Source organism: Rhamphochromis longiceps, linkage group LG22 (assembly GCF_057381845.1).
Source record: "Rhamphochromis longiceps isolate RC_006_pf linkage group LG22, R_longiceps_female_GT1.1, whole genome shotgun sequence".
NCBI lineage: Eukaryota > Metazoa > Chordata > Actinopteri > Cichliformes > Cichlidae > Rhamphochromis > Rhamphochromis longiceps.
This window is the reverse complement of record NC_140577.1, coordinates 18,719,922-18,736,777: the sequence shown is the minus strand read 5'-3', so window position 1 is coordinate 18,736,777 and position 16,856 is coordinate 18,719,922. Positions and strand designations below refer to the sequence as shown.

General features: G+C 43.5%; 1 protein-coding gene across 4 annotated transcripts; it reads right to left on the bottom strand.

Moving 5' to 3' along the window:
• Positions 1 to 915: 915 nt before the first annotated feature.
• On the bottom strand, positions 916 to 10,358 carry arpp21 (cAMP-regulated phosphoprotein, 21). Of its 4 annotated transcripts, none has more exons than XM_085395517.1 (20): positions 10,168 to 10,350; positions 6,497 to 6,662; positions 6,178 to 6,343; positions 6,044 to 6,082; positions 5,866 to 5,931; positions 5,667 to 5,781; positions 5,341 to 5,479; positions 5,004 to 5,141; positions 4,819 to 4,918; positions 4,617 to 4,712; positions 4,489 to 4,526; positions 4,332 to 4,382; positions 3,897 to 4,087; positions 3,284 to 3,415; positions 3,040 to 3,158; positions 2,827 to 2,901; positions 2,585 to 2,746; positions 2,372 to 2,465; positions 1,541 to 1,647; positions 916 to 1,406 (listed from the first exon to the last, which is right to left on the bottom strand). In XM_085395517.1, the coding sequence occupies exons 3-20, from the start codon at positions 6,337 to 6,339 to the stop codon at positions 1,248 to 1,250; spliced, it is 1,983 nt and encodes a 660-aa protein (XP_085251643.1). In that variant the 5' UTR covers positions 6,340 to 6,343; positions 6,497 to 6,662; positions 10,168 to 10,350; the 3' UTR covers positions 916 to 1,247. The 4 variants fall into 4 exon arrangements, with proteins under 4 accessions (XP_085251643.1, XP_085251642.1, XP_085251641.1 ...); XM_085395516.1 differs by having other exon boundaries at positions 4,617 to 4,715; positions 10,168 to 10,349; XM_085395515.1 differs by having other exon boundaries at positions 4,489 to 4,712; positions 6,528 to 6,662; positions 10,168 to 10,358.
• Between the last annotated feature and the right edge of the window lie 6,498 nt (positions 10,359 to 16,856).

Here is a 16,856-nt window from a genome sequence, read left to right as displayed (position 1 = left end):
ATGTTAGCTGTCTGAAGACTTAAAAAGAGAGGAGTGCTGTGTGTCTGTGAAAACTAGTTTGATTTCTGGGCTGTAATTAGTTGGGTTCTGATTTGTTTATTTGACTTGATGCTGCAGGAAAAGCACGGGTGTAAAAATAATAAACGACAGCTGAATCCCATTTAGCTGCTTCACATTCAGGGCACTGCTGCTGTGCCACTGATTTACTGGGACACTTGAATAGAGTGGAGGGGCTCTTGCTGCGATTATTTACAAAGCTGAAATAAGTAGTTGTCCGTTTTATTACTTAATTAACAATCTGTATTTGTTTTTAATAATTTTGCTGTTTTCCCACATTCTGAAATGATAACATTTGTCTTCTGTGATTAAGGTAAAAATGAACACTATTCTCTTTTTTTTATTGCACAGGTTTCTAAGAGTAAGTCAGCTGTTGTAAGGCCTGAATAGACAGAATTTACTGTTGAAGATGTGTAATGAGGGTATTTAAACAGGAGGGGGCGCCTAAGTCTTACCTTGGGGATCCTTCATTTGCTTAATAGTGTGAAAAATGGTATAATTTGTGCATTGTAAGCTGCTCTTCTTTTACTGCATGATCATTTTAGTCTCCTAGTAACACCAATGCCCTTTTGATCTAAAAGCCAATATCCTGATTGATCATACCAATCAATATGCTTTATGTAAATCCTTTACTTGCTTGCCATCAGTCTCTTATTTCTAAACTCTGGACTTTTCCACAGCGCACTGATCAAGACTGTTTATGTCTGGGTGTGTGGTACGTTTGGCTGTCCTCCTACGCTGAGCTTTATTTCCTGGTGTCTTGTCTCATCTCAGCTCCATCTAATGCCATTAGCATGATCATCATCATGACCACCATCATCATCATCATCATCGAGTTCAGAGGAAACAGAGTCAGGATGATATAGAAATGTGACCTCATCAGTCCAGCCACAGCACTTTATTCTCTTCACACAGTGCATTTGCTTAAAACACAATATATATAATTTAATATCAATATAAAACTCCATTTGTGTATATAAATTATGCATTCAATACAGCAGCTCTTATATATACTTTTAAGCTTTGGTACAGTGGAACATTTATCTCTGTGAGTGCATGTGTGCATACAGCATATCCAGGGGGCATTAGCAGGAAAGGGGGGCAGGAGGTTGTGTGAAAAAAGATGTTTATGTGTTAACCATGTGTGCGTGCGAGCGAGTTCACGCATTGACTAATGTATCAGTGCTCGATCAGTACTGTGCACTCCAGGCAGGCGTGCTGAGGTTAGCGCAGGTAGAAGGTTGGCAGCCGCTGAGGTGGGAGGGCTGGGGCACCACGCAGCAGTAACCAGTCTCCCCACCTACCCCGGTCACAGCTTTACTTTGGGGAAACGACACCGGAACGCCTCCCTGCAGAGAGACAGGGAGAGAAAGAAGCAAAGTTGGTGCTGGGAACAGCTACAAGAAGCATTTAGTGAGAGGGTTTCTTCTCTGGGCTCAAGCAGCTTCAGACTGATGCCCAATGAGACCTTTCTGGTGTTTACCTGAACCATGCTACACTGATGGGAGGCAACCGGTGAGTAGGTGCCCAGAACAGCCTGGGGCTGGGTGTGGGAAGACTGCTGCACCCTCACAGCAGGGGCATAACCTCCTAGAGACACACACACATATATAAAAAAGAACATTATTAATTATATGATACTGGGATTAATGAAAGAAATTAACCATATAAGACCATTATAAATATTTAAGAACACGTCAGAGGAGATGCAAGATCTGGTTTGAGGCTTCAATACTGCTTTAAGAAACCATAAAAATACACATAGAACATAATTAGTCTTGAATGTGTAGATCAGTGGTTCTCAGAATGTGGTCATTATAAAGAAATTAAGCTGATTGAATATGACTTTCATGGAAAACGAGTTTTATTATAGTGAGTGGAGCTATATCCTCTATTTGACACTCATTCATTATTTTGTTTTCTCTTTTTGAGAAGAGCAAATTAAAAATAATATATAATTTGTTCCTCAGTTTTATCTGTGGTAAATTTGGTGGGATGCAGGTTATTTCACTTGGTGCTGCTTGGGAAATTACACTTGCATGTTCTCCATCCTTCACTCAGTCTGGCTGATGGAGTCATTTAAATTTCCTGCCAACTTTATACAATAATTTATTTCGTAAATTGCCGCAGATGACGGGACTGAATTGTGTCTTCTCGCTCTTTGTCACTGTGATGAATAGAAGCAGCAGGAAAAGAGACCGGTTCACTGTGAGACCCTCAGACTACATCTCTGACAGTGTAACGGCCCCCTCCTCTACTGCCACAGCTTGTTTTCTCTCTCTCTCTCACTCACACGCACACAGGAAGAATGTACCTGTTGGCTGAACAGCTTGGCTGTGGACTTGCTGAGTGGGTGAGGCAGGCCTGCATCCATGCTGAGCTGAGGTAGGGTAATAATACACAGGCACCTATAGGACATTTATAAGAGTAGCTTTATTCAGTGTATGATTGTCTGCAATTATTCCTTTAAAATGTCCGTATTTAACTAAGAAGAGACCTGAGATATAAAGCGCTGGTGTATCCTTACCTGAGGTGAGGGCTGGCAGTAGTTGGCAGGGTTGGGAGGAGGGGGAGGAGGATGAAGGGGAGGTGCTGCATAGATGTAACCCTGACTGGAAGGGTAGAGGGGTGGGGCTTCACCCACTGACTGACAGCTCACATGAGCAAACTGTGAGGAGAGCTCTTCAATCTGTAGGTCAAAAGAAAGGAGGTCAATGCGCACAATACTTCAAACGCACAGCAGTGGAGGTGCCGCGCTGCGATACATACTGTAGAGTATGGCTGTGGGGGGGTGACAGGTAACATCTGCGGAGCTGTGTAAGAGACAGACGAGTACTGAAGCACCTGAGAGAGACACACATATGGAGACAGAGATAAAGGCACAAACAGTGGCATGTGCTTGAGTGTCAGCTAGACCGTATCTTGCATGTAAAGCACATCTTGCTGTGCGTGTGTGCATGTTTGTGTGTGTATGTGTGATACCTGCTGCTGCGGCTGCTGAGGGGGGGAGCCCTGCAGCTGAGTTTGGCTCCTGATTGGCTGTTGATTCTCTGGAGGGTTGTACACAACCGGGGTTCCATCAGGGTTGAGGAAAGGCTGCCCTGAGAGGTCAAAGGTTGGGTATGAAAATGTGCTTGTCTTCTTTAAAATAATATCTGTGTGTGTGTGTGTGTGTGTGTGTGTGTGTGTGCGTGTGTGTGTGTGAGCCTCCGTTCGTGTCAATTACCAGTATGTGGGTTCACTAAAATGCTTCCCGGCGGGATCCCATTCTCAATAATGTAGCTGGGTGCCTGCTCCTCCATGATGGGAGGAGACGAGTGAGGACAAGTGGATGGCAGTCTGTACAGAGAGATGGAGCCTGGGAGCGTTCGAAAGAAGAGAGGAGGGAGTTTTATTATAACACCACTTAACAGATACCACATTTCCACACCCCACCTGTCTGTGCTACAGACATAGCGCGCGGCCCCTCGGCGCAGTCTCAGTGACGTTTTGTTCTTCCTGAAGATGTGAAGAAGGCTGGAGGTGTTGTGTGAAAATTTACAGCTATGGTGTGCGAGCGCTCATGGAGTTAAAAATGTTCACACCACAACTTCCACCGCTTTTCGCTAATTAGATGCAACCACTAATTTATAAACAGTGATTTTTCCCAAGTGCGGCAATGGCGCCGATGGCGCCGATGTCTGCGCATGCAAACGCGAGCGCTCAGGTGCGGATGAACCGACACGTCTCACCCTTTGATGAGTGAATTTACACCTTGAACGTGTGACACAGGAAGTGTCACAAAGTCATTAAATGTTACGCTGAGACGAAGTACAAAAAAAAAAAAAAAAAAGACGCACCTGCACCTCGTGCGTCCCAGACGTTGTTCGCAGGTTGGCGGGTCTTCTGGGCGGCACTTGTCCATTGGTAGGAGGAATCTGACTCTGTGCTGCTCCAAGGTCGGGGGTCGTTGCTATAGCGACAGTCAGTCTCTGTGCTGCTCTGCCTGCTGCTGCCTGTCCAGCTGGAGCCTGAGCTGTCACGGCTCCCCCTGTGAGGCACATCCAGAATTATCCTACCGTCTTATTACCCCATGAGAGGTGCACCATTAAAAAGCCACTGAAATGATCTCTAAAACCTTTCGTTTGTGCCAAGATTCCTAAACCCTGATTCCCACAAACTCATGAAAATAAAATCTGGGTCTTATTCCTGTTTCTGCTGAGAAGCTGTGTGCCAGCCAGGCTGACCAAATTAAGATGATAAATGACTGTGCATCTGTGCCGACGAAGCTCTACCTGAAGAGTTTCCTCCGGGCCTCAGCATCTGGATAGTACTCGTCCACATGCCTGCACACACACACACACACATACACACAGACATATATAAATGTTCTCATCTAAATATAAAAGCTGAAAGGCTGAAATGGAAAAATTGCACTGCAGGCAAGGTTACCTGGTTTCTGCATGGGCGCTCTCTGGGGTGCAGAACGGCTGTAAAAGTATGGCAGAGAAATTAGTGAAAATCCTTTCTGTGCCCGTGCCGCTGTGTCGGTTTTGTCCTCCTTGCTCTCTTTCTCTCACCTCTTTGTTGAAAATGCGCTCCCGTGCTCTTTGGTACTCCTCCTCTCTCTCCTCCACCGACTTGCTTTGCCTCTCTTGGAAAGGGTGGAGACGTCTCTGCTGTGAGGAAGCAAAGAGAGGCCAGGTGAAATCATCAATGGGATCAAAGTCACTTAGGATGGAAATTTCCCAAATGAGCTGCAATATAGGAGGTCAGACAGACCTGGTCATCTGAGCTGTTGTCTCTCTTTAGGATTATTTTCCACTGCTGGATCTCCTCTGTCTTGTCCTTATGCACCTTGTCCACAAAACGCTCCTCGGGTCTTTGACAAAAGAAGTTAGGACTGCTGTTAAGTTTGCACTGAAAAGTAGCGCACTACAGGAGAAATGCACATTGTACTTGCTTACATGCGTGTGCTGCTGGTCCGGTTGATGATGACAGATTTGCCTGTCTGGTCTACATTGTGCTCCATGCCAAAGTAGGCCGCCACCCGATGGACCAGCATGCGGTGGTAGGATGACATGTGAGGGAATTTTTTAAAGGGACTGAGAGAGGGGAAAAACAAAAGGAGAGATACGGGAATAACAGAGGAAGAGGGAAAGCGAGTGGGAAGGTGAAAGTGAAAGAGAAAAGAATAGACTTTAACACTCCAGCGCTATCATAACATATTCACCTAATCTTTAAAACGTGAGTTGTTTTTTTTAAAAGCTCAGTGAAGGTGTCCTTTCACAGACACACACACACCTATTGCTGGTGATGAAGTCAATCATGTCCTGCTCCAGTTTAAGCAGCATCATGCGGTCCCTGGGGTTGCTGTTGAGGGTGTCGACGATAAACTGGTGCAGGTCTATGCCGGTGGAGTCGGTGTACTCCACACTGGACTCTGAGAGCGACACGGGCACAGGCAGGATGTGTTATAAGACAACAAACACAATCCGAAATTACACCGCAATATTAAACACCCCAGGAGAGCCACATGTAAATAGCGGCACAGAGTCCAATTTTATTACATTTTATTTGCTTCCTTCTTTTCTTTCTTTTATGAGATATTTCAGAAAACACACACATACCTTTGGACAGTGAAGGTTTCTTTGGATCTGTGCTGCTCTTCTCCTGCTCTTCCTCTTTACAGGAAGTTCTCCTGTTGTCATGGCAGCTCGATGAGATGTTTGCGTCTGGAGGTGCCTGAAAAAGAAAGAAAGAATAAGTTGAGTGTGGTGGTGATGGTGATGAGGAGAAGGTGGATGATTATGTGTGTACGTGTGTTACCTCGGTTTCTTCAAATGGTGGGCAGTCCTCACAGACAGCTTCAGCACGCACTAACTTTGGTCTAGCCTGAAACACACACAGACACACACACACAAGCAATATTATGAATTCATAGAGTCCAATGCAATCAATATTTTAGAAAGAATGAATAATGTGAGGCAGAATTATTTTAGCTTACCTTGACTTTTTTCTTTGGTTGAACCTGGCTGCACTGTTTCTGCAAGTAAGGATACAATTTATTATAACAGCGTGAACGGGCATCGGTGGAGGGAACGCATAATTTTCAGTGGATCCACGCTTAGTGTTGCTTACCTGCTGCTCGAGCTTCTTAAAGTCACTCTGACACTCCACGCCCTCCTTCTGATTGCATGGGGGTAAGCATGACGTAGGGGAGGGGCAGCTGACGACGTCACATGACGTGACAACGGAGGGCTTTAGGAGGACATCTGTACTTGCTACAACTGCTTCAGTCATCCTTCTAAAACAGAAAAAAAAACAACTTCCACTCTGAGCCTGTTTACCAAGTGGGTGTCTGCATTTGTATATTTTACTGCTATTTAAAGATATTTTGCCTGCATTTGCATGAGTCTCTGTTTGTGTGTCTGTGTGTGTGGGGGCACATTTTTTCTACCTATGTGGAGTTGTTTACTGTTGAGCCTCACAGGTGAATGATGAGGTCATATATCCCATGTTCCCACAGGGCAGCCAGAAACACAATTATCGTCTCCGCCTCTGCTCGCCTCCTCTACTGTTCTTCTCTCTCTCTGCCGGCACTTTACTGGAGAGGGGGAAATAGCCTGAAGAGTTCAAATAACACAGGAGGGGAGGAGAAAAAAACTGTTAGTGGTCATTTAACAGCAGAAACTGCACTACACATTTGACGAACACACTCGGAGCATAAAGCTGCTGGAAATGACATCAAGACGATCAAGTAGCTGAGCTTGTGTGTCTCTGCTTCCAAAATGTTCTCCTGGCGTCACAGTTAATCACTGCCTAACACCAGCGAGCGTTTTACAGTAAACACGCTCGTGTATCGGTGACGGTAACGCGCAGCCCAGTGCTCGGATGCTGCATTTGCTGTGTGTATTTACGTGTGTGCGCGTGTCTGCGTTCGAGCATGTCTGCGAGCTTTTCTTAGAAGCAGCAGCTGTGGAGAGTATCACCCGATCTGGCCCGCTCTGATATTCCTAGAATACCAAGCTGAGTCTCTGATCCCAGTGGTGAGAACATAGCTGAGACCAAAGAGATAGACAGACGGGCACGAGGCAGTGGCATTCCTCCATCATTTCCCAACAGGGCCGAATTCTGCTGTAAGACACAGCTCAAGGGGACACTTACTCCTGTAACACCCGGGACAGAATAACGAGCTCAGAGGATGCAGAGTCCCACAGCATGCTTATTTAACACCCGACTGGAGATGATGGCAGCCTTTTTTGTTCAAAAAAAAAAAAAGAAGAGAAGAGAAAAATCATCTGTCAGTCCATGTGCAACCAAAGTGGTGTTTATGCTCCAGTGAAATGAAACACTGTACATGACAGCAAAAGAAAGGGAATTATTCTCAGTATGGCACACAGGAGACTAAACGTGTGTGTTGGTCTAACATTTTACGTACTACTTAAAGAAGGTGAATCATAATGTACTGATGTGTAGTATTGATTATAGTTCCAAACATACTGATATGACCATCTGCTGATATTAGTTTTGATGTCTTAACACAAAGCTGGAAAAAAGCCGCTTCTCTGTCTTGGCGTTGTGATCCTAAGAAAGAAGAAGCACTTCAGAGACACACACACACTCTCAAACGGATATCATTTCAGAGACTCCCCAGCGTGATGTTGGCCAGTTGCTGCTGAACTGTCCTTCAACCAAAACAGACCAGTTTCATGAGCGCTGCCTGAGGCCGACCCTGACCTTGCACCTCGGAGAGGGGAGGGGCGGCGAGCAGTAAACGACATACAATCAAAGACAAACTGAGTATTAAATGAGAGGGAGCAAGCTGCTGTTGAGCTGCGTTATACCTCAACCGTTGAGAGGAGAAATGGAAAGACGGAGCGGGACTGGGGAAGGATATGCGCAAGGAAAACAAGACGAATGGAAGGTGCGGGAAGCAGGGGATGAAGAGAGATGAGGAAGCAGTCTGTGGAGACTTTAAAGGTGAAGAGGGGTGACGGGAGGCGATGGAGAGAGAGCGAGAAGAGTGAAGAATTAACGAGGGAGAGGCTCGCCGTGCAGTCTGTCTCCGGGCTTTTCAGCCGACGGCCGTGAAGAGAGGATTTGAGTGGAGCTACCAGGTTTTTTTGCGCTGAGCACTGCAGAAAGTGGCCGGCCGCCCGGGGAGAAGGTGTGACACGATCATTAGCGTGTGACGGATGGCAGCGGGAGGCAGGGAGCGCCAGTACCCGCTACATCATCATCCATCTGCTGCTCTCCCCGAAGCCTCCAACCTCGGAGCCACTTACTCACCAGGACACCTTTCTTCTCCAGCCAAAAGCTGCCTGGCTTATACACACTGAGACACAGGCGGACCAGGGGGAAAATGTCCAGAAACTACTTTAGATGGCCACTGTCAGCTAAAGCGGGTTATATTAAGTCCTCAAGCCTGCCGCAGCCATGTTTGTAATTAAGGCCAATGAAGAGAAAGAGAGAAAGAGAGAAAAGAAATCTGCCTTTGAATAGCAGGGCTATAATTACCATGCATCGTTTAACACAGAGATCCACATCATTGCTTGTGTGCTCTTTACACTTGTAGACATTTATCTTTACATTTTACCACCTCCGAGGAATTCATTCGCATCTCTCCATCTCAAGAAAACCTACAAAAAATAAAATAAAAAATAAAAATCCTCGCTGCCTCTGGCCACAGGAGCTGCTGCTGCTGCTTGTGTTTTGTCTCTAAAGGCTGCAGCTGAATCTAAAACAAGATTTCATATGTTTTCTCCCTCAGCCCGGGAGCTCATTAGGAAATGGCTCAGTGACAGACTGAAAATGAGAGAGCAAGTCTCTCTGGTGTTAAAACAATAACTGAGAAATTTCGAGGCAAACTCGCCGCTTTGTTCATCCATAATGTGTACAGCCTCTGCCCCCACAAGCTCCTAATTGGGCTGTTTTTGTTCCCCCTCTTGCATAATATAAAGGTGCCTCTTTTTTTTTGTTTAGACATACAGTATATATTCATTCCAGCTTGCTTGCAGGTTTTTACTTCATCTCCTTGCTGCTGCACCCTCCACTTTAAGACAGTGAGAGATGCATAGGAAACTAGGCTACACATGTGAGATTTAGGTTACAGCACCTGGGCGGCCACAGCAGTCTTATCACTTAAGTATCTTGCGGGTACGACAGCTGCACTGGTCTGCAGCTGAAGTCGAAGGAAAGGCGAGGAAAACACCTACTGTGCATACATGCAGATACAAACACACATACATGCAGCTCATCAGGGAGGAAAGGGCTGGCGATAGAGGGTTAAAACAAACACACACACACACATTAAAAAAAAAAAGTAGGCTGCAAGAAACAGGTGGCATCTTCATGCACAACTTCGAAGCATCCTGTTGACCCATATAGCGGGACGGGCCGGTGTTTGATAGGGCATGTGCGGTCTACTTTCGGGTTGCGGCTCGCTCTCTCTCTCTCTCGGTCCTGGAAGCTAGAAAGCCGGTGGGAGCGTGTGTCGCATTAAGCTGACACACCGGGGCTATTTTTACACCAGGGGCAGGGAGTGGACCTCCTGCTCCGGGACTTCACCGTGCTGTCAGCGTGAATCGGAAGGATGGCGGATGTAAAGCAGGAGGAATAATGTGGATGTTATAGAGGAGGGGCAACTTAAACTAACATTTGTACACTTAAAAACACACACGAGGAAATAAGAAATATTAATAAAGTGGCGGATATTCCTTTGTTAGAGCATAACGGACCTCTTTACTAAAGTAATAATACGCATATTGAGTTGACAATAAGAGGCTTTTATCGGCGGTTATCAATCCGCGGTGTCGCTAACATTTCCCCCTGTCGCTACAGGGGGAAATGCGGATGATAGGTGCGCCCCGGGGCGCAGTTAGCTTGTCAGATTACCGGTGTTAGCCGCTGTCAAAAAGGAGAGCCAAATTACAAAACAATGTTCAACCCAAGTAGATGAGTCGGTGTGATTTTTTTTTTTAAGTAAGTGATACAAAGAGGAAACGGAGGTGACATAATAGCATCAAAAGAGAGAGGGGAGCGTCACTGTCTGCCGGCGGAGTGACCGTTAATCGAGCTAACCGCGGAGAAGTACAATTGTTGCCGCGGTGACGGCGTCAGTTAGCTTACCGTGAGCAGGCTGATGTCTTCACTCCCTCCGCGGTGCTTCTGCCGGAGCAGCTTACAAACCGACGGTCCGCCGTACACCCTGCCTCTGCTGATTGTGAGCTCCGTTGCTCCTCCTCCGCCTTTTGCCTATCTCTGTCGGAGAAGAGGAGCAGGGAGGGATGAAGGGAGGGAGAGAGAGAGAGAGAGAGGAGGGCCGACAGCTCTGAACCCTGAGCCACGCGCCCACACACACGCGCAAGGAATGCACGAGAGCCGGCCCTCCAGCAGCCCACTCATCTCCATCTCGGTCCCTGCGTCTCCCTCGCTGCAGGAGCGGCTGTTTCTCTTTTCAACTCGGCTCAGCCTCCTTTACAACTACCGCAATAATCACTAACTACACTTGAATTCTCTTCTATCGGAGCTAAAAATATGCCTCATGTACCCTGTTACCTCATGTACCCTGTTACCTCATGTAGCCTACTTTGGTTGAGTATTAGCCAGCGTTTTGGGCCAAGCTGCTCCATCACAGCAAGGAAAAAAAGAGATTGTGCTTTTCATATAATTTATTTATAGTTAAGATAACTTACTTCCATTAAAGCTCGTGTAGTCTTAATAATATTATGCTAATAGTACATTTCCAAATAATAGCCATTACTGTGCAAAACTTTTGAGACACTCCTCATTTCTTTTTATTTTGCCAGGGAAATTGGAAACAGGTGCAGGAACTTACTGAAATATGCAAATATACATGTAAATACATTATATAAACCAAACAGAGTTTGTACAGTTCTAACAAGCTTGAAATGCAATATTTGGTGTGACCATCTTTCCTTTTCAACACACGCTAAACTCACTTAAGCAGCTTTCTTGTAATTTCTTTAAGTAGTCATCAGAAATAGTTCTCCAGGCTTCTTAAAGGACATTCAAAGATCTTCTTTGGATGTTTGCTGCCTTTTGTTCTGTTCTCTATCAAGATGATCCCACACTGCAGGCACAGTCCAGTTCAATCCAGTCCAGGCACTGGATTTGATTTGTGATTTGTGACATAGTGCCTAAAGATTTGATTTTAAGGTTGGTCTTTGCTAAGCTTTCTGTCATGTGTAAACACAACACGGCTTCTGATTCATGGTTCAGCATTAGGTAGCTTAATAAACAAGGAAAAAAATGTTTGAAAATGGTCAGGTAGAAGCCCTGGACTCAGTTTGCGTAAAAAATCAGCAAATGTCCAATGAAAAACTCTGGGAGACCTTAAGAAATCCTGCAGAACTATTTCTCAAGACCAGTTTAAAAAAATACAAGAAAGTCTGGCTTTTTGAAACCAAAATATAAAGAACATACAGTGCTGTAATTAAAATAAAGCAATTGCACTCTGCACGCTGTTACAGTTATGGGTGCTCGTATTAAACATCTATGTACATACACAACAACTCTAAAAACTCAATTTTAGGCAGTTTTTTTCTGCTCTTGAATCTGTAGGGGAAAGTATTTTTTAAAGAAAGAGGAAATTCATAGATGATCATTTAGACCTTCTGTTTGCAACTGACAGCCAATTGGAAGAAAGTTGGCCTGGGCGAACAGAAAATAGAGGTAAGACATCTTGGTTCATACAGAGGATTAACTGAGGCCCAGTATAAGATGAATAAGGACTACTATGAATAATGCAAAGCTACCATACTGGGGTCTACTGATACAAATGTGGGGCTGGAAATGAGCATAATGGGTCCAGTTTAAGAGAACATTTTAACTGCAGACTCTAAATACGTACTGGATATGCACTGAAAGGAAGTTCACACTGGCAAATGATTTCTTAATAAATGACCCAACATCTCCAAGCATGAGTACAGAACAGATTTGCATAGCAGATCTGGTAGCGTCTCATCTGTCACTTGGAGACTGGCGTTAAGGTGAGGAATGGGGGGGATCTGTTTTTAAATTTGAACTGTGTTACTTGTGCTCTTTATTAAGAAGAAAGTATGAATGTCACTTTCACTTCAGCTTCCAATCTGTTTAGATTTTTTTTTTAGCAGTTACATTTAAATATAATTTCATTAATTACAAGCATTAAAACAATTGTGGTATATTATTCAGACTGTATGTTTTAGCTCCTGCAATAACGAGCGTTTACAGTATGTAGGGCAATTTAAATATTCTACACGTACGGTATATGGCCTATGAATTGTGCAGTTAATTAAAAATCTGCCACGGTACAATGTTAGACCATTCAAAACAGCATTTAATTACAGAGACAAGAGCTGCGTGTGCACGGCCTATTGTGTGAGAATAATTAGACAGCCTGTTATATCACACGTTGGTTAGTTTACCTTGATGAATAGCAAATAAATCGCTGCCTCCTTTTTGTTTTCTGTTCAGGAGCCAAAGACTGGAGTATCCTTTACCCAACCATGTCCGTTGGGACTAACCATTAGTGCTACTCATGGCATTTACTCAAGTAAAAATGTCAAAAAGTGGGTTGTTACGAGAAAAAAAAGTGAATTCAGACTGATACTTGAATTATTATCAAGAGCATGTACTTTAATCAAAAGTGAGTGTCCGTACTTGGATGATTCAGTCAGATGTTTGAATTCGTTCAAATGGTTTATTCATGAACTATTGATAGTTTTAACCTTTTAACATGATAGCCAGCTGGATGAATTCATATGTTTCCATTCATACAAAATCTTCATTTCATAAAACTAATGGTGTATTTAAAAAAAATGGTTATTACTTGAGTTTTACAGAGGACAGCTACACTAACTAGCCACTTAATTAGCTAAACCTGTTAGACTGTTTGTTAACACAAAAAACTAATCAGCCACTCACATCATAGAAACTCATAGTTTCGAACTGGTCATCTACTGGGATTTTCTCACACAACCATCTCTACAATGGTCTGAAAAAGGGAAAATATCCAGTTCTCAGGGTGAACATGCCTTGTTGATATCAGAGGTCAGAGCTGCTTCAAGCTGATAGGAAGGCAACAAGAAGTCAAAATAACCCAAGTAACCACTTGGTACAACCGAGGTATCCATCTGCAACATTAAGATGGGAGGGTCAGAATTGGCAGTAAGCACCATGAAAGCATTGATCCATCCATTTCCATCAATAGTTCAAGCTGCTGGCGGTGGTACAATTGTGTGGAGGATATTTTCTTGGCACACCCTGGACCCCTTGTGCCAACTGAGTGTAATTTAAATGCCACAGCCTACCTGAGTATTGTTGCAGACTTTGTCCATCCCTTTATGACCGCAGTGTACCCGTCGTCTGTTGGCCGCTTGCAGCAGGTTAACAAACCATGTCACAAAGCTCAGATCATCTCAAACTGATTTTTTGAACCAGTGAGTTCATTGTACTCAAATGGCCTCCAGAGTCACCAGATCTCAATCTAATAGAGATTCTGCAGACACGTGACATTAACTTGTCTGACTGTTGCACTTTTAGACGTATAACAATCCTGACATGTCAAGTGAGTGAAAAACCTAATAAACATGATGTAGATGAGATAAACTATGGCAACTACAAGTAAAGAAACATTTCACATTATTATTTATGCATTTAAAAGTTCACCTGTGTTTAGTGTAAGTGTTTTAAAACCACCTTTGCACTTTTCCCCAGGTATGTCTGTTTTGTCAACTGCAAATTACAATAAATATGAATATAACATGTCCAAATGAGCTGAACCTGCCGCTGAAAACCAACCCCTAGTTATATTTGTGTATTTATAATGAAATGGTTTGGCCATCACAGCAGATATGACCTTAGAGGCCTTAGCTGCAGGAGGCTTGTATACTTTATCAACATGTCAGTGTGCGCTAACCACAGAGGACCTTTCAGGCTGACTCATCTCCTTCTAAGGTTTCACCACAAGATACGCAAGTTAAAAGGTATCTTTTTACGTGGATGACATCTAGCTTTATATCACGCCCAGGTCTGTTTTAGTGATACTGAGGTCATCTTTGCAAACATAATGAACTGGGGGAATGACCCCGCCTGCTAGTTTCCCAGGACAAAAAAAGAGTCCCTGAGTTCCCCTGTCAAACACCCTGTATTTTTCGTGCTGTGTGAACCGATTGATAATTTGTAGAGCTCATGAATGAAAATTCATTAGGAAATTACAATCTGTAAACTCACAAAGGACTGAAAGCTCTTCAAATTAGACTGAGGAGTTTTGGTCTTAAAGGTATTTTCCCACCTTATAAGGTTGAAAATAACTACAGTACACCCCGTGATTCAGCATATTTAATCACCTTTAGCAGCGACAACTTGAAGTAATCATTTTCTGCATGGCTTGATGCATGCTCAATCATCCAGGAAAGGTTGATTCTGTTCATCTGTTCAGTGCGAGAAACGTTTCGTCACGTTTCGTCACTCACCCAAGTAGGGCTGCTCGATTATGGCAAAAATGATAATCACGATTATTTTCACTGAAATTGAGATCTCGATTATTTGACGATATTTATTTAACCCTTTAAGACCTACCATAGAACCAAGTCCGCCAGAGCTTATATTATTTTTTTACATGTTGTAGTGCCATTTGTGGGAGCATTTCAAGTTGCTATACAACTGTTATAGCCCATATTTTAATAATATGTATGCATTATGTCCATAGTAACTACATAAATTGCAAAAAAGTTGCAATAAACTACAAAAAAATTGAAAATCGGTTTTGTTTTTTTACATATATTTCTACTTGGAGAAATTTAAGAGGTTTATCCCTCAAAACTTTAAATACAAAAAAATTGCAAAAAATAGTTTACAACAACAGGAAATTTATTTTGAGTGTCTTCATAGTTTTATTTTGGAGATACACCAATTTTTATATACTGCAGGAAAAACGAAAAAACAATCCTATGATGCAAATTTGCAAAGAAAACAGAAGGTGCATCAAAATAAACGATTTCCAGCAGTGCAATTCGAGTTCTAAGCATCCCAGAAACTATTCAGAAAAGTCAAACATGACCAGTATAAGCTTTTAAGGCCTACAAGTAAAAAACTACATTTCCGCGAAAATGACGTCACTTCCGGTTTCGGGGAGGAAATGGCCGACATGTGATAGTTCGTGCTGACGTCTGATTCACTGTGGGAAGTGTTACGAACAGCTGATGGATCGGCAAAGCGTGTTTCTGGAATATTATGTTTTTGTTCCTGCAAGCGCTTTCTATGCAGTTTTTGCAAAGCTATATGTGGAAGGAAACCGTGACCGAGGACAAGCTGATGGCATCAGATGTAAGTACAACTCCTCCGGTTTCATATGCAAAAAAAATTATTGCGCTAGCTTACACGGTTCAGGTTCTACAGGGATTTAAAAATAGTTACACAAAACGGAGTGTGCTGCTCTGACCGGCTTCAATGACTTTAAAAAATAATATAAAATAGTGTGCAACACCACTGAAGTTTTTTTTTTTTTAACCTCTCTTTTCAACCAACAGCAGTCACTCTCTCCTCTCCAAATAACTTATGCTTAGCTTTCCGAGCTTCCCTCGGGTCCTCTTAATCAGCGTCTCCAACCTTTTTTGCGCCACGGACCGGCCGACAATATTTTCACGGACTGGCCTTTAAGGTGTCGCGGATAAATGAGGGAGGGGCTAATAATCGGCTCAGTCATTTTTAATGATCGTTGAAAGCCCAGATCGTAATCGTGATTAAAATTCGATTAATTGAGCAGCCTACACCCAAGTGACTTCTTCAGTCTTAGCTGACTGCAGGTTTCCCCAACCTTTAAACCAGTACATTGCACAATGACTGAAACTAGCGCCACTGAATGAACAATGGGCTATAAAGTCAGTTCCTTGATCATTAATATGCAAATTCTCATGACCATTGATAAACAACTACTGATCAAAGCCCATGTTATCAGTAGCTTCAGTTCATTGAGGTCTGTGTGCATTGATTTATCCACAGCTATCTTAAAATCCCGCCACATCATTTTATTTGAGCCACTGCAACCTCTTGATTCTTACCTTTTTCTGTCATTCTGTTGCAGACGAGTAGCCGTGCAGCTTGTGTGCAAAGATCATTGTTCTGTTGCGTTACTCACTTGGGGTCAAGCGTCAGCTGTCAAACAGATGGCCTCACGTTTGACTCTATAACACTTTTATACAGAGTTCATGGTGATTCAAGCTGCCCAAGTGCAGTGGCTGCAAATCAAGCCCAAACCATCACCCCTCCACCACCGTGCTAGCCTTAGACATGAAGTGTTTCTCCATTATGGCCAGACTTCTCCACTTCTCCATCTTCTCCATTCAAACGACATTGTTCCAGAGGTCTTGCGGTTTTTTCAGATGCAACTTTGCAAACCTAAGCTGTGCTACTACTTTCTTTTTAGAGAGAAAATAATTTCTCCTGGCAACTCTCCAAGCCATACTGTACTGGCATGACCTTTAACATTTAACATGCTAACTGAGGCCTGTAGAGCACGAGATGTAGCTCTTGGGACTTTTTTGAGACTGAGCTTGGGGGAATTTACGGGGATGCCCACTCCTGGGAAGAGTGTGGCATTGTGGTAACACACACCTGAATGCTCCAGACCAGCAAACTGCCACAACATGAGCTTTTATAGAGGTGCTCATACTCTCTGATGATCACTTAATCAAGTGGATTTAATTAGCAGCACCTGGCTGATAGTTCCCCTGCCTTCTTACAGAAGTATTTAATGTCTCACCGCAAAAAATCCTTCAAAATCTTTCTTTTAACATGAGTGTAGATGTGTTTTT